General features: G+C 38.2%; 1 protein-coding gene across 1 annotated transcript in view; it reads right to left on the bottom strand.

Annotated features, from left to right (window-relative positions):
- Positions 1–20,631, bottom strand: part of LOC149173542 (chloroplast sensor kinase, chloroplastic-like) — a 176,584-nt gene extending 155,953 nt beyond the window's left edge. The window contains exons 1-3 of the mRNA XM_089424653.1: positions 19,984–20,631; positions 9,202–9,372; positions 8,816–9,100 (exon numbers count right to left, since the gene is read on the bottom strand). Coding sequence (XP_089280779.1) covers positions 8,816–9,100; positions 9,202–9,372; positions 19,984–20,445 — 918 coding nt within the window. The 5' untranslated portion in view covers positions 20,446–20,631. The remainder of the gene's footprint in view (positions 1–8,815; positions 9,101–9,201; positions 9,373–19,983) is intronic.
- Between the last annotated feature and the right edge of the window lie 1,194 nt (positions 20,632–21,825).

The following is a 21,825-nucleotide window of genomic DNA, read 5'->3' as shown; positions in this document are numbered from 1 at the left end:
CTTTAAGTTTGATTGCTAGATCATCGTTAAAGCATTGTGAATTTACTGGATATCTTGCATTGCTTGGGTTATTGATGATAAATGTTTGTTTTACATGGTTCATATTTCTGCAACATCTAATCATTTAACCATTAACTCCATAAGGCACTGGTTTATTAAACTTAACAAAATCAATTTAGTGCTTGTTTCTTCGTGTCTCCCAACCCAACTAGTCCCCAGTTGGTCATTCATTACCCCATAGGGTCTACCCCCCTTAGCCACAGGAGACAGACTTAAATGGAGAGATCAGGGATTAGGGTGACAGCCCCCGGTCTGAGCGTTGTCGTGACAATCCGTGTGACAACAAATCTGACAGAAGAAACTTATGATGACAATAATGTTAACATAGTTATATGGCAATGACCTCAATAAATGACATCACTGTGACCATGATCCATGATTACAATGACCTTGTTATTATATGATGACAGTGATCTACAGTGACCTTGCTCCATAATGTCAGTGACCTTGCTTATGATACATGAAGTCAGTGACCTTGCTTATGTTCTACGATGGCAGTGACATGATGAATGAAGCATAACAACAATCTTGATATAACAAAATCCATGACATGACAATATGATTGTGATAACATACTCTTGATGACAGTAATAAACGCAATGGATGACAGATGTGACAATATCTCTATGGTAGATGTATATTGTATATGACAGTGATATGATAGCAACTCTCTTGGACTTATTTCATTCAGTTCACAAACGAAGTTGTGAACTAACTTGGGTTGGACCTAGGAGGCCTAATATGATTGTTGTATCTCATTCTCTCTCTACTTTGTATTTCAAATGAACAATTGATGAATATCTAATAGAAGAAGAATCTGGTTGGGTTTTCCCCCTTGTAGGGTTTTGCCCTAGTCTCCGACCTAAATCATGTTGTTTCTATTGTGCATGTTTTTCTTCTATTGTTCTTTCCACTGTGTTGTTGATGTTTATTCTTCTCTCTACATAATTGTTAATGATGATATGACATTATGGGGGGATGTTTTTATTGGGGTGTGAGTATTGAAAATTATACCTCAACTCCCAAACTTTCTATCTAGACGCACCTTGAGGGTGGAAATTATGTCTAAAACCCTCTAGAGTTATTATTATTATTTTCTAGCAAAACAATTAGCGAGAAATTAGCCAAAAAATTAAAATGAGAGAATAAAATTTTCTCCAAGTGGAAAAATAATTAAAATGGGAATATGCACTTTCCAAAAAAAGGAATCAAATTCAAATTGGAGACAAGCCTCATTTCCAAGGCAGAAAAGCCCCAAAAAAATTTCGTTGGATCAGAAGGAAAATAATTTCTCAGAGGAAATCGAAATTTTTGGTCCAGTTGGTTATTTTGAACGAGGGAGTTTCAAGAAAATTATTTTTAAAGATTTTCCAATGGTCCAAAATCACTCCAAGGTCAAAGATTGGTCCATCCAGCACATCAATCAAGGAGGTCGAATTTTCCTTTGGATTTGTGCAGTGCTAATCAAGGGTTCAAATTATTTTGAGGAGGATCAAGTCAACTAGCTGTTTTTTCCACTTGGAGGCTCTCATGCTCTCATTTTTTCTATATAAGGAAGCTCTAAGCTCCTCATTTGTACCATGTAAAATCTTGAGCTCTTGGCTAGTGAAGCTCTGTTATACTTGTAATACTTTTTCTAAGCAATAAAATAAAGTCTTTGGGACAAAGCTATGGTGTTATTCTTTAGTTATATGGTAATATCTTTCTGATTTATTGTGCTTCATGTTCTACTAGTGTTTAATGTCATTATTGCCAATAACTCTTGAAGATTCATTAGTGTACAATTATCTTGCATCATTGTTTAGATTTGGAGAAACAGTTTAGGATTGAGCAGATCTATTGGTTTTCATTTAAACCCTTGGACTCCTCTTCCACTGTGCTATCCAAATCTCTATGGATTTAACAAAAATATTTCCAGGTGTGTAGAAATTTTATTGATTGATCAGATATTGGATACTTGGGGACATTCTTGGTTGAATTAATCAACTATTTAGGGCATAGAAGTTGAAGAACCCAAAGTGGGTCATCTGAAGACTCATCATTAGAAATAAGAAAACAGGTTTTCCTTACCATTTTCTCTAGATCGAAAATTTAACTATCTTGAAAATCTTTCAAATAAATTTAGAGCTATAATGAATAGATATGCTTCTGAAGAGCCTATCACTGTAAGTTTGTAAATAGATCTTGTATATATTTGTTCTCTCCTGACCTTGTATATTTGTCTTGTATATATTTGTTTGGTTTTCTTGATTTTTCTTGCAGATCTGAAGAGGGATATAGATTTTGGGCTTGGATCTATTTGTATATATTTTTGCAAGCTTGATCCCATCGAATTTTTGAAGATCATTTTGTGAAGCTTGGATCAGCCTCCTAGCTTAGATGGCTATGGCTTTTGAGGGCAGCGGAACTTTTCAAAGGAGTCGTCTAGCCTTTTTAGTGGCCGCAAGTGTTTGGAGGCCTATTTGGCTTCTAAATCGGATTTTTCTTCAATGTTTTTCCTCCATATAGTTTTTGCAAATTCTTTAAAGGGGTTTCGCTTGGGGTTTTGGCCATTATTCTCTTCAAAACTCATTTTTTGGGTAGTCGTTTAGCCTTGAGGGTTTGTTTTGGCACTATTACCCACCACCAGTGGGTGACCCCTATAGGAGAAATTTTCTACTAGATTTGTCTTCAGTTGGCAGCCAACAACCTCTTGCAACCACCATATAACTCGATGTGTCATTAATCTCTGCCACCTGAGCTAGCCATTGTGCCCTCGCTCATCTATTGTGATTGTGTGTTTGAATGTGGGCCTTACAACCCCAAAGGTATGAATTTTCATTATGTAATTGCATTTTTATGATTTCTTTTATTGGGCAAATTTGGACATGGATTAGTTGGGGGATTCAATAGAAAGCATGAGCTTTGACTGTACTCTTATTCCCTTACCTCAACTTGGGGATTAATCTTGTATCTTAGTCCCGTTGGATCTCCTCTATTAGCTACTAGCTTTAGGAAAGGCATTACATGGGAAACCCTAATTTTGGTTGTGTGGTCTCGTTTCCTGATACCATATATCTCACTCCACTCCGCTCATTACTAGCCCTTTTCACATTTTCACCATGTGGGTACACATTTGTCCATTGGGTCCACAAGGTGTTAGCCTCCCCCTCCCCTTGTCCACACTTTGGGTCGAGTCTGGAACGTTGCCCCAAAGGTTGATGCAGCTAGAAAGAAAGATAAAAGCATAGTTTGGACACTTACAACAGGAAATGTACCACAAAATGCAAAAGATGGTCGAACTATAAAAATTTAGCACGTGGGCAAAAGCCAAACATGAGCTCTACCCCCTATCACTATGGCCATCACCCTCATTGCTAGGGCCCCTATGAGTGCCCCTTGCATCACTAAGGAACCAATGATTGTTCCAACCCCTAGTGGGCAATGAACTGCCCAACCATAAGGGGGTAATCATGGCTACATCATATGCATCATGTTCTCATCCTCTGGAGCCTCGAGCAATAAAATGAAGAAAAATCAATGAAAGGAAAAAGGCATATGAAGAAGGGTGGGAAAGCAAAGGTCGATGTAACTCATGTACCACGATTGCTCCCTCCTACATTCACATAGCCAAGGTATGGGCTTCCTTTATTATAGCTACCCTTGTACCATGGCATGTGCCTTGGAGACTTCCCTTTTGCCCCCACTCCATTCCTTCACTATTTCACGAATTCATACGATGTAATTTCAATTAAATTGATGCCCTAGCTATCGCACCGAGTGGCAACCCTAGAAGCTAATCCTTCAACTTCGGTATTGTTTTAAGCTTTATGCTTTGGTACTTGTTGAAGTATATCATTCACAACCTTTTCTCTTGCATACCTTGATCTTGGATGAACTCTTATCTTGTCAAATATCTCAACCCTAGGTCTCGTGTAGCCTTTCTTTCAAGGGGTTTTTCTTGGAAAGTCTTCCTAGCTTCTCCCAAAGCTCGCACTTTAATTGAACCTTTCCATTGAATGAGCCACCTTGCCTCACATCAAGGCCATCACGAACAAATCTACCACAGTAGCAAAGGACCGAAAGTTGAGGAGGAAGAGGAAAAAGTAGCCCTTGCAAATAAAGGGAACGGGAAGCAATTCAAAGGGAGGTGAGAAGAAAAAAAAGGACCTGTCAAAGGTCAAATGCTTTGGATGTGGTGAGTTTGGCCACTATGTCACCCAGAGTCTAAATCTAAGTTGCAGGAAACGTGGCCCTAGGGGTCGTTTCCTCCCGGGAAACGAAACGAAACGCGTTTCTGCGTACCGTACGGCCTGGAAACGCATTTCCGGCCGTACGGCCATGTTTCCCGAAACGGAAACGTGGCCGTACGACCGGAAACGAGTTTCCAGGCCGTACAGCCCGCGTTTCCCAATTGAATTGTGTTTTTTTTTAATTTTTTGTTTTTTTCAAATTTGTTTTTTAATTTTCTAGATGTGTGTCTAAAGTTATAAAAGTGAATTTTTGCCCTAGTGTTGACATGCAGTTCATGGTAATGTTAAATTCTTAAAGTAAAAGTGATATTCTCCTTTATTTTTCATTTTCATCCTTTTACTTAAATTTTTAACATTACCATGAAATGACTCAGGATGTTTGAGAGTGGTTTCGCCCTCATTGGATTTCATATGGAGAAAGTAGAATTTTAGATCTCATTCAAAATCCAGCAGACTTATTTGTTTTTCAGGATTTCAGGATTGGGGGGTTGCAATGTTTCCATTGGATTTTATCATGTACTAGGGTACGGAACTTCTATTTAATCAAGAGAACCAAGCCCTCTATGCAGGGGAAACTCCCAATAATCAAAATCATGTAGGGTACTAGGGTATGAAACGTGTATTTAATCAAGAGCACTAAGGTCGTTCAACTATGTAGGAGGAGACTCCCAATACAACAGTGGTCCTTCTAAAGAATGGGATGTGGATGCAGAAAATCCTGATTTGGATCTCTCTCTTGCAGCCTTATAGTCTTTATTGTACTTGCGCCGCATATATTAATATAAATAAAGGCTGATTTTGAGATTTGGATATCTAATAAAGGTTGCTTTTGGATATTCCGATATTTTTATTTTCATTATGTGATCATTCATGAGTAAATGTGATGTAAATTAAATCTTAATGTTTAAGTGTAATAAATTATAATGTATCATTTATGCTTTATGATTGCACACACACACACACACACACACATATATATATTTAAATATTATATATATATATATATATATATATATATATATATATATATATTCGCATTTCCCCGTTTCCAAAATTTAGGGAGGTCGCGTTTCGTATCGCTTCCCGTTTCGGAAACTCGTACCCGTTTCCCCGTTTCGTGCAACTTAGGTCTAAATAGAAAGAAGGATAAGAAGCAACAAGAGCAGACGGCAACTTCGGTAGAGATTGATGAGTTGACCTCTAGATTGGAGGAGTTTGCATTGATAGTAGCTATACCTCCAGATGGAGGAAGAGCGTGATGCTTCAAAGTTGCACGATTGGGCAAGATCTGTGGGAAGAACATTATTCTTCACATGGATCAATACCTTTGCTACAGGAGCCCACAGTATAGAGTAGCGGGAGGGTCGAGATGTCAGCAAGGCACAGTTAGAGCTTGAGAGACAGTGCAGAGCTAGTTGCAATCAGTTACTAGCGAAGCGCAGAGATAATTGGGTGCAGTCAAATGCTCGGTAGACAGAGCAAAGCTAGTTGCAATCAGAACAAGGGACAGTTGCAGAGCCAATTGCATTGACACAGTAGATCTATAGAGATCGAGTTTCCAATTGCAATTGCAGGAAATTCGTGTGATTGGAGGAGGCAGTGCAAATTGCCCAGTCGTAGGTTGCAGGAGTTGTTCCAACTAGAGTGAGACTCCATGCAAGAGCTTCCATCCAGGAGAAATTTCCCAGCTTTATTTTAGAGGGAGATCAAACTCACTATTGCAGTGGTTGCAGCAAAAGAGTAGTGGCAACAGCAGTGTGAGGTGAATCAGAGTATGCGCAATGTTGATAGACAATGTTTGCCATATTGACTTCTTCACAGTGATTTGCAATGACAGGGAGTCAGATTAGTGTAAGATGTGAAGAAAGGAGGTGCAACAGATGTCACATATAAGCAGCGTGGTTAGTCTAACTACAACGCAGTAGTATGATGGAGAGAGAGAACACCTTCCTCACTAAGAGGGAGTGTTATTTTATGGATTCTTGGTACCATCAGACAAGTGTTCTAGTCTCAAATGGTGCTAAGAGGCTAAGGAACACAAGATCTCCAATACCCAGAAATGGTTTTGCAAGATATGGCTCTAAAACACCTTAATTAAATTAATTAGCCAATAATTTAATTATTTCCTAAATTTAACTTTGGGAAGTTGGTTAATTAAAGTTAATTAATTAAGGATGTTTGATATTGCTCTAGAGACTTCTATTGATGAAGTCTAATTGATCTTGTCCATTGAAGTCTCAACGAGAGATTATACGAGCAACTTGAAGGGTTGGATAGAGGACACATCAAGCATCAATTATCTTGGCAGATCGAGCTACCTAGTTCATAGCTTCAGTGAGGATGCAGTTAGAGCCAAAGGGAGAGTATTAGAGAGAGGGAGCAGCAGAAAATTTATGAAGAGGATTCCAGAGAATTTTCCAGTGTTTCTCCAATGTCAAATTGGCAGGAGACAGGAGGCTAAATTATCTGCAGAGAGAGTCAAAGAAGCCAAAGCGAATTGCCTGAAACCCCAGTGCAATTTGTCGGCAGAGCCACAGATTAGCAACTAGAGGCCGGATCTATTTCCAAGATGAGGTGCAAGTGGTTTCCAGTGACAGAGGGAGGTAGGATGGCTCACTTGGAGCCAATTTCCAGGTAGTGCAAAATTTTCTAGGGCTAGGAATGTGAATTCCACGTTGCAGTGCGAGCAGCCAGTGTGGGGTGCGAGCAGGCCAGAAGGGGCTGAATATATTTTCAGAGGAGATCCTTGATCTCCAGATTATTTTGGCCAAATATTTGCCGGAGGATTGCTAGTTGGGCATCCAGATTATTGTACTCTCAAAATTTGCCGCATAGTAATAAAATAAACCCTCATCTACTGCATCAGTTTTCCCTTTGAGGTTTTTCCGGGGACTTTATTGGTCTCTATATTTATGTATGTGCATCTATTTCTCAATTCCTGATTTACTTCCGCAGCGTATTTTTTTACTGTGAAGAATTGCAGTGTGATTTGATCGTTATTCGTCGTATAATAAATAAATTGCTAATTAGTTAGAAGAATAAGCTTCAGTTGCCACACTTTTAGGAATTTTCGCAAGGGGCCAAGAAACGATGATGGGATAGGAGAGGTTGTGGCGGGATAAGGAAATAGAGCGGCAGCAACAAACAGTTCAAAGGTGATGGAGATTTTGGCAAGCAGCGGCAACACAGACAGGAAATAGTACAATGCAAACAAGGTCGGACACGGAATAGTTCAACGACGACCATGGGTGTACGAAGGATGACAGAGATGAAAGTGTGCATCAGTGTATGGAAGACAAGAACACTTGTATATTTGCATATAAATAATAATTATTATTATTGAATAAGAATATGAATTGATAATTACAATATCACTCAGACAATGTGCTATATAGCATTCACTGGTCATGAGTGACAGGGTATGTCATGCACCCTTTACTAACTAATTATTTATTAGTTATTATTTTATTTAGAACATTACTAATTAATTATTTGTTATTTTATTTGTAACAAGTTACTAAAGATGAATGATAAAGGTTTCAAGTGCAAAATTTGCTCTCGCATCACTCATCTTATTGATAACCTCAGGGTTATTTATTTATAGATGTTGAAAATATCCCCATATTCTAAAACCAAACATAGCATGATGCATACCTGCATTAGCACTCAATATCTACCTGCTAGGTCATCAATCTCTTTAAGAAGGACATTCCAGGTTAGATACAAAATGTAAGAGGGATTGTTCTAGTTAGCCTAGAGACCAATGAGACTAGTAAATCATCCTTCGATTTCTATTTATGATGTTGATATTGTTATATTTTGAAAATAGGACTGATCTAACATCAAAGTGGAGAATTCACCAGATGCAGGTCTTGATTTCCATCATTGCTAGCAGTAGCAACACTCTTGCGGTTGCCATTAACAGGGATGGATATCATTTAAATCTTTTGATCAAAGGGCCATAGTGATTATCCAGAATAAGTTATCATTGAATGCTTGCGACTGCTGCAAACTGTTGAAATTGCAATTAATGTAGTTACACCAACTGATACCTACGTGATAAAGAAGAATTGACTTCGCAAAAAACTGGGTTCATTTCTGTTGTTTGTCAGCTAGGGAAAGAACCACATCTATCTTAAGGCATTAACTATTTCTGTCTATACAATCATTAGCACAATTCTATTGGGCTTGGATATATTCAATTTTTCTTTCCAGTTACTAGTTTGTTGTTTTAGGGTCTTACTATGTGTCCCACTATATAAACCCTAAGTGATCGCACTAATATTCTTTTTTACTGAGTAATTGCTAAGAAGTTATGACTCTCTTAACTTGTGAGCTTATATACATTTTAAGGAATTATATGACTTCACTGTATGGCAGACACAGTCTAAGTCTGTGCAAATGTTTTCCTATGTACAGACAGAAAACTCTTCCCGTGCAATCACATAATTCCTAGATACTATATTAGCCAAAGAAATTTGATTTTGAGAAGTCAGATGACCACAAATAGGTAGATACACTACCTGATCCATTACATAGGCTACAGCTAACGTGCGTGCAATTTTAATTGCCTGTGCTTTTTGTTCTGTGGTAAAGGAGGAGGGTAATGTCATCTGTTTGTCTTGCTGAAAAGGCTCTATTTTCTCTCTCTTCATTCCCAAAGCAGAGGACGACTGTTCAACTTCTTTTCCAGGTGACCAAATGCTTCCAGGATCAATGCTTGCATGCTCTGCCACAAGCAACCCGACCAAGAATAAGTCTTTAATCATTGGTACAACAAGCACATTATGTTCTGGTATGTCCTCCACCTGCAATGTAAAAGCTACATTTAGAGATATATAAGAATTGGAGTTTATTATTCAAGCACAACTTTGTCAGAAACAAAAATCTGGATAAGGTAGGTATGCACTTGTCGTTCAGCAAATGCTGCTTCAGCCGAGCGTAAACTTGCTTGTGTGCCAAATGTTCCAACCAAGACTAGTATATCATCTTGCTCTGCTAATTCTTGTCCAGGATATATAGCAGCTTGTCTTAGCTCTAATTGGTCTGTTACATAACTTCCAGCAGGTCGGATATATAACTGCAAAATGTTGAAGCAATGAAAAAATACTCCCACAGATTAGCTGAGCTAAGGCCGGTAATCAAAACATTACTCCAGAATACATATTTCCTTATATAGAATCTACCAAATAAAATCCAAAAGTAAAGGTAACAACATAGCAAAAATTGTCAAATGCAAAAATCGTTGAACAATCAAACAAGTTTTCCTTAAAAATGATAGGTTCTGTCTGGAAGAGCAAATAATCTCAAATATGGATGTCAAATAACTAATTTACAAAGAATGTATATTGAACCCGGTACAGATTTAGGAGCATATCCATTGGAGAGAAACTATGTATGGCAAATGGGGAATATCAATTCTCATAATCTCCCGTGAATTATTTTCCAAGAGCCTAGAGAAAGATACATTGAAAGAACTATGTTAGGATTGGAAAGAACGCGAGTATATTAACACATAAAAATACTATGAATAGTCTATGGAATTCGCACTTGGCTACTCACATGTGCCTACTCCCTTGAGAAACACCTTGTGCAGCCCAACTCTATGCTAAACTATGTGTGACCCACCATGTGACAATATGATATCTGTCAATTACTACCCATGTGATGGATCACCTTCCTGGAGCCTCTCTCACCCTAGCCTAGACATGGGACCTGACTAGGATGTCTAGAGGTAAGATAAGTTCCCCGGGTCCTTGTTCCCTCCTTCAGTTTCCTGCCCTTGGTCACCAATTTGACTCATTTGACCCCTTGGGGCACCCATTTGGGGCATTCCTTAGCTTCATGGGCTCAGTTGGGGGTGTAAACCCCCCAATCTAGGTCCATGGTCACTTAAGATGCCTTAAATCGGATCCATAGCTGCCCAAACCCATTTCAAATTTGCCAATTACAAAATCAACTTGGATCAAATCCACAAACCCCCTTGATCTCTTGGTGCTAAATGTACTATAAATTCCCTTTTGGTACTTGTTATCACACGAATCTGTATTGACAAATTTGCATGACACTTTTAGACAGTCCACCCTATAACAGTTGAAAGTCTTTCCGTTTGGACTGGTGTTTTCTAGTCTCTTGAGTCTTGGGGGTGTCCCTAGATGATGTATGCTATTAATCACTTAATATTCCTACATAAAACTTCAATATGATTAGCATACAACAAAGCTTCACTTTTGACTTGCCCATAAGCAACCAAAAATGAAGTAATTCTTTAAAATGAAATCCAAAATGGTTGAAATTAGATTTCTCAAAGTAATAATAGCAACGAAATTGAAGATGATGCAAGAAACAAATGTTCACCTCAAGTGAAACAATTCAAAATAAACGCACTTCAAATACCATTACACTGCATCAAAATTTCATTCAATGGCCTACAATACATTCAAAAAGTTAAAATCAAACATAATTGAATAAAATCACAAATTACCCAAGAAGTTGCTTGCACCATAATGAGTACTAAGTGACAGGCTGCCATGGGTTCCTTCACTTGCGGTGGAGGTAGTGGTCTGAGAGACTAGAACACAGAAAAGTGAGATTTCTGCTGCTGCCAAAACATCTAAGAAAAATTGTCCAACTCTTTTACCGCTGCCTTGAAATGCCTATATAGAAAATTGTTTCCTCCCTCAAATTAGTCAATCTAATGGTTGAAAGCGAGGAAAAATTGGAAAGGCCAAACACTTTGTAAGTTCAGCCAGCCTTTCTTCCTTTTCCGCTTTAGAATTGCTTTGTCTTTGGTTGAGTTGCTCTTTCCATTATTACTGCTGGCTTGAAGGTTTTTTCCACCTTTTAACTAACCTTTTCCTCATCCAAATTATCTTTTCCACTGTTTACCATTCACGTTTTACTCAACAGCTGCTTTTTGCTTTCATGGGTGGAACTACCTCCTTGTGCCCCCTTTTTCACTATGAAAAATGTATCATTTAGCTATTTTCTTTGTCTAATTTTGACCCATTCAGTTTTGTAGCTTTAGAGGAAGGTATTGGACTATTGTTTTATAGCCATTTTGTAATTTTCCTAACTGGAAATATTAAGTGATAACAGCAAATAAAGCATAAACATGTAACCATAAAACTAAAACACCAGCATAATGACAAATGCACCAGAAATTGTACCAAGAGATGAGCCATTTTATTAATTTAGAAAACAAGGTACATATAAATGAAGAAGAGGAACTTGGGCTTGCTACAACAAGCTAGTCAAGCCCCAGGTGAAAATGAAGCTGCCCAAGTGCTGGAAACTGCTCTCCCCAGGTCTCTACGTTGGCCCAGTAAATTCTGCATTCTGGCGGAGGAGGCTTAGAAGGCATTCCATATTGTCTATTGCACGTCTACTGCTAGCTGGAATGGAATTGGTGTTTCGGCCCGGGCTTCTAAACTGCTCAGAAAATTCCAAGAAATTAACTGGAGCCTCCTCACAAGGAACCCAAAATAATAAAAAATCTCACGGACCCAAGTGGTGGGAATGGTCCTAGAGAGCACTGCGTCCTTCCCCAATAACTTATGTTGCTAACTGCTGACTAGAACACTAATTTCTGCCGGAAATACTACCCAGAAAATTCTATGAAATTAACCCCAGACTCCTCTCACCAAACCCACAAAAACCCAGAAAGGGCTTGGGCAAAATCCACCAACCCCCGGTGACCCCCCAACAAGTGCAAATCGCCAGATCTGACCAAAAAACGCCCCACAATTTGATATTAAAGAATTATGCCCAAATCTATCACTGGCTAAATTCTCCCTTGAGGTTTACCTCCAATCTCTGGCCCTTATCTCTCCACAATTCTTCTCCCTTCTTCCCTTGCACAAGCTAAGCCAGAAACCCCTACACACTTCCAAATGAAGAGAATTTCATCCCATAGAATTGTTTCTCTCTATCCCTAAAAAATCACCACAAAAATCTCGGCTCCAACTAGGAAAATCCTCCTGCAAATAACCCAAACTCCAACTCGTTGTATGTTGGACCACAATGAATAACTTGAATTGCCTCTACGCCTAGAAAATACGCAGAGTTGGAAATATTGTTGTCAACGACGCTCTATGAAAGTCCAGCAATGGGCTCTATGAAAGTCCAACAATGGGCTCTCTGAATTCCCAACTAGGGAGGCACTCGAAGTCCTCTGAAGATGGGGTGGAATCCCGCCTGAAATTCCTATGCTAAACAACACTCTGCTCTGGCGCTAAACAGCTCCAAGAGAAGATGAGGTGTTAAGTGTAATAGTCGAAAGATGATCCACAAAATGAGTCCCTCCTCCTTTTATATTTTCTCTCCATCCTTCTAAACTCCTTTTAATATTATTTTACTGGTGGGGGGCATTTTCCTCTTAGCTACTTTTTCCACCATTTTAATAAAATAATAATTTGCCGCCAATTTGCAATAAAATAATACTTGTCACCTTTCTCCCAAAATACTAGTTGCCCCTTTAATTAATATTACCAAAATTGAGCAAAATTCCCATGCTCACAAAATTGGGGATATTACACATTTCCATCCAAAGAAATGGCATTCATTACTGTCCTTACAAAGCACACAATTAGCCTGTTTACTCTCTCAAGATTAACAAGGCTATATCTTGACAAAGACCCCTTATTATTCCCTTTCCCTTATTCTTTATTCTCTTGCTCGAGCAAGTTGGAAAGGTATCTCTCTGTGGGCAAACTACAAGGTAAATCATCATTCTAACCTTATTCTATAAACAACAGCATAACTAGTCCTATAGATGTTGCTCATTGTTCTAGGCACAATATTTCAATAAATTTCATTCTTTGTAATACCTCTTTTCACTTTGTGAATCAGCATTTCCTGTAAGGACATAAGTTGTTGAGCCGAGAGGCTCATTCTACAGCCCAATATGAGGGGATGTATAAGTTTGTCTATCCGTTCGTGCCTCTTTAAAATAAAAAATAAAAATAAAAAATTATGTTCTAAATAGAAAAATAATGTCTGCTATAATTGGAAAAAAACGAATATGTTGTAAATTAATTGGGCCAAAAAAAAAATTTGTGTGAATCAGATGTTTAAATCTTATACTTTTCAAAAATATTTCAACAAGAGATTTAAATAAATTATTTGAAGATCTATGTTAACTAATTTATGTGGGTATCAACTTCATATATTTCTATATAAAGAAGAAAAAAATTAAGTTTTTATGGTTAAAATTTTTATTTGGTCCTATACATACTCTATTTAGCATCCAAAAATACAATTTAAACAATGAAAAATAACACATTGTATTTTGCACTCTAAGAAATTTACACGTGAAGAAATTTGATCGCTCTTGACTCATGTTAGATCCGTACTTAATGTTGAGAAATTAGGCATTTAATTCAATTTCTCTTTCATTATAATTACTTGTAATTTCATTATTCTTCTTTCACTTAGATCTTATCTTTCTTTACATTATTATGTTCTTCATCAAGTCAATTATCAAATGCACAGGAGACAAAAATTAGGCTTTCAAGCCAGGGCCAAAACCTCTCCCTGTTGGAGAGGAAAACCCGAAAGTTATTCTTCTTATAGATCTTCAATTGACACGTACCATGACCATGACACAGACCCTTGACACCAATATGCCTCCAAGACCTTGTCACTGCTCTTTCTAAGCTCCTTATGCTGATTTTCTTTTTCTGCATCGTTTTGCACCAACACTAGGGAGACTCGGTCCCTAGTCTAAACTCTTCCTTGGCCTACTCCTAGAGTTTCCTTCTCGGTCTATTTTCAGCGTCCTTTAGATATATCTAAAGTCCAAGACCAAACCCTTGATCATGTTGTAGTAGGCTTCCTATTTACAGTACTTACCTCTGGTTCCTTTCTGAGATATGTTGACCCAAGTCCGAGTTATATCTAGCCTCCTTTCAGATCAAGACCGAACTATAGATGCACTTGTAAGTGCCTTCTTTCACGCTGAAGATGTCTCCTTTCTGTGGTAGACTTCCCTTCTTTCATGCACTGTAATCCGCACTATCATTACAGACTTAAATCCAAAACCACGAGACCTTATTTCCTGCATTGTGCTTCCCTTTTTCCATCACTGAAATATCTCTTCGTTTCACACCAAAGCTCAAACCCTTCCTTCGCTAGCTTATCTCCTTTTTACGCACCCAGAAAACCATTCTTTCTCACTGTTCTTTCACAAAAGCTATTTGAAATCTTAGACATATCGGAATTGTTCTTCCTATAGTTTGTGCAAAGTCCACATGGTTATATATAGTGGTTTTCCACTGAAAATGAACCGACATGACCTATGAATAGTTGTGTCTTCACTTTGAGCCGACTTGAGTTTGTGCATTCTTTGTTTTGAGGCCATCTCCAAGGAGATAGTGACAAGGTCTTGAAGCATACAGTTCTATCAATAATTTGTCCTTTACACGAGTGTAACATGACTTCATATACATGACTCTAATTATATTTATGACAAGACAAATTCCTAAAGACATCAAGAAGAAGTCTTTGACCTATAATAAAAACTCCTTGCTCATGAAACCCATGATGCAAGTATTACAAAATACATTTTATTTGTCTTCTTCATTACATAAATTCATAATTACAAGTCATCTTGAAGACCGGACCTAGTTACATTCTACAACACTCCCTCTTAACTAGGGAGGTATTCATAATGGTACATGGTCACTCTCAATCTGAAGAATCTCATAAGAAGAATCTGATTGGTAATCCCATCTGTATAGCATCATATCAACTAGCATTGTCACAGTGCAAAACCCTAACTAATAGCTCCATCTCTCCACGAGACCATGAGCTACAATGTTGGCGAGACCAATGACTATAGACACCTTCATCATTGTCTCTCAAGGTACATACCCACCCAGGTGTTCACTGAGTATGACCTTCTAGGATTATTCTTATCTTGGGTTCCCAACCCTCAAAGAATATCGGTCCTCTTGCCTACTCTTATCTTAGATGCCCTACACATCCTCGAAGAGCATCAAATGCTAGATGATTACCCAACCCTTCCATTCTTTCTTCCAAGTGAAGACAAGAATGTTGTGTCTATCTCTTCCTCTTAACTAGGGAAGATATGCCCATCCTGTAAGGAATGTACCCAAGTTCCCTTTGACCAAGAACTTGCCCAAGCTCCCTCTCAATTAGGGACTTGTCAAAGCTCCCTTTTAATTAGGGACTCTCCATTTTCATTAGCAGCTTCTTCTTTGTGGGTCCTTCAACTGCTTGATCAATTTCTTTCCTTGATGTCATGAAATTCAGTCGAGCTTCTTCCTTGTAGGGCATTAGCCATCGATCACTTTCCTTCTTGGTTCGTCATGTCAAATCTTTCTTCATGGTTCTTCATGGAAAGTGCCTTCTTGATACATATCTGGAACCTTCGTCATATGGCTACTTCTTCCTCATCATGTTTCTTTCAGGAATTTCCATCCACCACATGAAAGCTAGTTGTACTTACAACTCTTGTTCCAGTAGCCCTGCATGAACTCATCCAGATATTATTCAAGAAATTAAAACATAACATTAGATCAAATAGTACCTTACGAGATGGCTCTTCATCATGACATCTTCCTATAGGTATCAACATCCTGCATACATGTTGACACATCTCCCAAAGATATCCATTGTCAAGGGTCTCCATCTTTTTCAGACTTCCATCAGAGTCTTCATATCTTTCCGGGAGATTTCCTAGTCAAATCTTCTTGGTCTTTTGGATGTTGATTGCCTTCATCATGGTTGCATATCTCACAATCTCTTCCTTCCTCACACATTCCATTCCCAAGATCTTTCAATCAGAGTTTCTTTAATTGTAGTCAACCACCTCATACTTCATATAAAGACATATTATGTTGATTTCATCTAGTGTGGAACATGTCTATTGACAACCTGTACATCGGAAGAGTGTCTGCTTCTTTTGATCATACTTCTACTACCTGCAACCATATGACCTGTTTACATAGCATCCAGTGTCAGCATAAATATACATGTACCTCATTTCCTTCCTTTGAGTTATACTGCAGCAGTTTTCCTTGGAGTGAAGAGTTTCATTCCCTTGACCTGCTTTATCAATATGTCATCATATCCTAATCCCATAATTCTGCAAGTTAGAATTCTCAAGGAAACCTATTGCTTTCTTTTTAACCAGTGAGTCCAAAGAGGACTCCATTAGAAAATGTCAGCATCTGTTTCCATATTGATTATTGAATGATGACCCTTGATCTAGATGACTACCTTTTATCAATGTTGTTTTAGTGAGGTTCCCAGGAGCCACTTCTTTCATGGCATAGTTGGTGCATAGGTGTATTGCAGACATCCTCCTATGACAAGTGCTCCTTCTTCAATGCTTCTATCATGATGCCAATCCTGGAGTGATGCATTTATCTAATATACAATGCTTCCTAACATACTATTTACAACCGACAGAAACCTCCTAAAGAGGAAGATGATCTCAATCATAGTAGAGATCTTTCACTTCTTCTTTCATCAGGTTCTTCCCTTTCTTCGACAATATGGGCTTCTTCCTTTTTCCTCTTGTCCTTATTAGATTTGGGACAATCCTTTCTATAGTGCCCAAGTTCATTACAACCATAGCATCATATCTTATCCATGTTTCTTCCTTTCTTCTGAGGACCAAACTTACCAAATTTTCCTTTCCTCCTTGACATGGCAGCATATGCTTGATTTTCTTCATTTGATCCTGTATCAATTTTTAGCTTTTAATCTAGTCTCTTCTATCTTACATAGAGACCACAGATCCTGGAATGGTGTTGCTTCTTTCTCCCCATCCCTCCGGCAGAGCATTCAGCACTACTGTACTCATTTCTTTATCAGGCATTTCAATTCCTGCAGTTGATCTCATATCTTCATAAAGTATGAAGTTATTCCCTCCTCTCTAGACATTTTCAACTTGTATACTTCTTGTCTCAGAGATATTACTTCTCCTGCAGTACTCACTGAGAATAGCTCCACCAATTTGTCATATATTTCTTTTAAAGATTCTAGTTTTGATACATAGGGAATGAGAGAGTCCTTTATGGATTCTATAAGAATCCTCTGGGCTCTTATGTCTCCCTTCATGTATTTGGCATAAGCTTGAGAGTCTTCTTTTGAAGGTTTAGTCACTGACCCTTTGATGTGATCCATAACTTCATTTTCAATCAAATTTAGATCTGTCCTTTTCTTCCATGCAAGAAAGTTTGTAGTCCCAGACAATTTGTTGCTTTCCTTGCAAAAAGTCATTTTGACAGATTCAGATGAAGACATTAAGATACTTACTTGAGTATATGCTTTCTTCTTCTATCAGCTTCCTTGTTGATGATGATGTAGATGACAGCAGAAGCTCCATCTTAGATTAGCTTCTTCAAGAGATGTGAAGAGGGCTAAATCACCTTGAATCCTTGATGCTCATGGATGGCTTGATGATGACTTCAGCAGAATAATAATTTGATGAAGTCTTCTTGATGTGTAGGTCCTTTGACTAAGGTTGTTGATCTTCTTGAGATGGCTTGAGGGTTTCTCCAATTTCTGCAAACTGCTCTTTGAATGAAGGTCTTCTTCCTTGGATCTAGGGTTTTGACCTTTTAATGTAGATCTCTTTTCTATGAAAACTGATCTTTGACCTTCTTCCCAAAACTTGATCCTTGTGTTTTCTTGCAAAACTGCCTTTTCTTGTCTTCAATACTTTAGCTCTGATTCCATGTTGAGAAATTAGGTGTTTAATTCAATTTCTCTTTCATGATAATTACTTGTGATTTCGTTATTCTTATTTCACTTAGATCTTATCTTTCTTTACATTATTATGTTCTTCATCAAGTCAATTATCAAATGCACAAGAGACACAAGGCTTTCAAGCCAGCGCCAAAGCCTCTCCCTCTTGGAGAGGAAAACCCGAAAGTAGCTTTCAAGCCAGCGCCAAAGCCTCTCCCTCTTGGAGAGGAAAACCCGAAAGTAATTCTTCTTATAGATCTTCAATTGACACGTACCATGACCATGACACAGACCCTAGAAACCAATATGTCTCCAAGACCTTGTCACTGCTCTTTCTAAGCTCCTTATGCTGATCTTCTTTTTCTGCATCGTCCTGCACCAATACTAGGGAGACTCGGTCCCTAGTCTAAACTCTTCCTTGTCCTTCTCCTGGTGTTTCCTTCTCGGTATATTTTCAGCCTCCTTTAGATATATTTGAAGTCCATGAACGAGCCATTGATAATGCTGTAGTAGGCTTCCTATTTACAGTACTTACTTCTGGTTCCTTTCTGAGATATGTCGATTCAAGTCCGAGTTTTAGTGTTGTGAACATCTCGATAACATCCCGATTTTATCTTAAAACCAAGATTTTTTGTCCTAGCCGATTTTTGCCGACTTTTAAAGATATTTTTATGGTATCTTAATTTTGCCGATGTTTGCCGACTTTTTACCAATATTTTCCCGAATTTTACAATTTTTTTTGTTTTTCGAACCCTTGCCGATTTTATCCTGATGCCGATGTTCGCAACATTAAGATATATCTAGCCTCCTTTCGGATCAAGACCTGTTCGCAACATTAAGATATATCTAGCCTCCTTTCGGATCAAGACCGAGCTGTAGATGCATTTGTATGTGCCTTCTTTCACGCTGAATATGTCTCTTTTCTGTGATAGACTTCCCTTCTTTCATGCACTCTAATCCGCGCTATCATTACAGACTTAGACCCAAAACCACGAGACCTTATTTCCTGCACTGTGCTTCCCTTTTTCCATCACTGAATATCTCTTTGTTTCACACCAAAGCTCAGACCCTTCCTTCGCTGGCTTGTCTTCTTTTTACGCACCCAGAAAACCATTTTTTCTCACTGTTTTAAAACACTCAACCTAACCCACTGGGTTGGATGTATACATACATTACAAGAGAGTCTAGTGGAGTTTTATGAGAGTTATCATTACAGAATATTAATTTTTATGTGAAACAAGGCAACACTAATTTCTTTAATTTTAAAATTATGCAAACAAACCTTGGTTCAGTGGTGAGGTTAAAGTAGTATTGACCAGTTCACCAAGGTTGCATTCTCAATGTGGGCCGCCCACCAGGATGGCATGTTGAAAGAGGGCTGATGCCAGGTGCCCATCCTGGCAAATTGCCAGATCAGAAACTCTCTGAACCGGCATCTAAAGTTAAAGAAATTTCAAGTTCATGTTATAGCGTGTAGCCCTTAGATACTCAGACCTGGCATCTCAGCCAAAGGAAGCTTATGTGTGACCACTAAATGCGTGTTTCTTACGCGCTTCTATTAAAATAAATTCACCGGCGCTGTGAAGTGGAACTCAGACTGTTAAATGAAATATATTCACCAGCACTGTGAAGTGGAACTGAGACTGTTGAGACTATATTATTGGATGATTTTTAAAAATAAATAAATAAAGAAAAGAAAACTAGAACAAAAATAAAATAAATTCACCGGCACTGTGAAGTGGAACTGAGACTGTTAAGATAAAATCTATTCACCAGCACTGTGAAGTGAAACTGAGATTGATGAGACTGTAATACTGGATGTTTTTAAAATTAAATAAATAATCAAAAGAAAATTAGAAGAAGAAAAAAACGAAATGTAGGAGAATTATGAAAACTAACCAATAGAACAGTGTTTAGAAAAACTAAAATTAGGACTAACAGAATTAATAGCAGGAGAATTATGTAAACTAACCGATAGAATAGTGTCCTTCCTGATAATATTTGCACACAGAGAGAGCTGTTCATTGCAGAGGCTCCTGAATTCAGCACTGGGACAAGAAAAAACCCCTCTGCCCACCTTCTCTACTGTCTGCACGAATTTAACAGGGCAGGCAGATACCCTTTGAATTGACATTGCGATGGCCATTGCAGAGGAGCTGAGCTCCCCTCCTTCATGCTCTGGACTGTGAACCAGTTTATGGCAGTCATCTTCTTGTGAGATACCTGGAGAACCTGTGCCATTTTTAAGCGAATTTGGATATTTGTGAAATCTTTTGGTAAGAAGATTGGGAAAATGTTGGGTCTCTCTGTGGTGAAAGCTGCAGGAATAATAAGAGTGTGAATATCTGCTGGGATCGTACGGGTTGTCAAGCATATGTATATGTGAGGGTGTGGATGGGAGTGTTGAAAATGGAGGAAAATGGAGCTGCGCCATTGCTCCGGAAGCCAATACAAATACAGACAATTATGATTGTCATGGATAGAATATCCAATTGGACTGTATATTGTGTTATATGTGATCACGGTGAATGGCTTATGAGTATGGAAGATAGCCCGTACTGATTTGGTCTCTCGGGTTTTATGTGGAGGTTGTGTATTATGGTCTCTGGAAAATTATGACCGCGGGAGCTCGCCCGTACTGATTTGGTGTTTTGGGGAAAAGTGAGAACGTGGGCTATGAGCAAATTATTTCCGGTGATTTTAGTGATTCCAATGATTTTTTTTTTGTGGTTGTGCAGTGTGTTTTTGTTGTACTTTTGATATGTAGTGGAGATAAATTGAGAAAATTGATTTGGTCTCTCGGGTTTTATGTGGAGGTTGTGTATTATGGTCTCTGGAAAATTATGACCGCGGGAGCTCGCCCGTACTGATTTGGTGTTTTGGGGAAAAGTGAGAACGTGGGCTATGAGCAAATTATTTCCGGTGATTTTAGTGATTCCAATGATTTTTTTTTTGTGGTTGTGCAGTGTGTTTTTGTTGTACTTTTGATATGTAGTGGAGATAAATTGAGAAAATTTAGAAGCTTTTGATTATAAACAAATTTAAGATTAAAACCGCAATTTTTTATGATATCTTGTTACATTTAAGATTAAAAGTGTAGTTCCTTATGATATCTTGTTAAGTGAAACAGGGACTGCTCCTGTTGAAGCAATTGCTATAGTGTGAGCCATAAGGTATTTAAAAACAATTAAGCAAATGGAAGAGGGTAGATGGCCTAAGGTTATCTTTAATGATAGATTGTGCAAGAGCAAAAAAACTTGGATGCAACAAAATAACAAATGGTTTAGTAAATAGGGTATTTGCTTGAACACGTGTCCCCTAAACAACAAAGAGATAAAAGCTTTTGCTATGAAAAAGTTCCATAAACGTACTTGGGATAAGGAGCTAGGAAGAAAGAAAAATTAATATATTGAAGTGTTTAATCCCACTCATAATCATCAACCAAAAGCATACATAAAGGCCAATATCTCTTGGAGAGCCAAAATTCTTATTACTCAGTTAAGGACTAATTCTCATCAACTCTGTTGTGAAAAGGGCACCGGAAAAGGCCAAAGGAAATGTGGGAGGAAAGGGTATGCATTTTTTGTTCTTCCGAAAAAATGGAATCAGAAAAACATTTTATTTTAGAATGTGAGGCCTTCAAAGACAACAGGGAAAGTTATGCAGATATGTTGGCAGCTAGCTCTTGGCATAATCTATTTAGCGAGGAGTTTGTCAAGAAGCTTGGAGCATTTATTGTGAAGCTTCATAGAAAAGGGCCCAATACATCAAACAGATGAAAAAGTACTCTGTCCTATAGACTATCTTTAACCTC

The sequence above is a fragment of the Pinus tabuliformis genome, chromosome 4_2 (assembly GCF_031772625.1).
Source record: "Pinus tabuliformis cultivar Carrire ecotype Pingquan chromosome 4_2, CPIR1, whole genome shotgun sequence".
Lineage (NCBI taxonomy): Eukaryota > Viridiplantae > Streptophyta > Pinopsida > Pinales > Pinaceae > Pinus > Pinus tabuliformis.
Note: the sequence above shows the minus strand (reverse complement) of the source record. Positions and strands in the feature narration are given on the sequence as shown.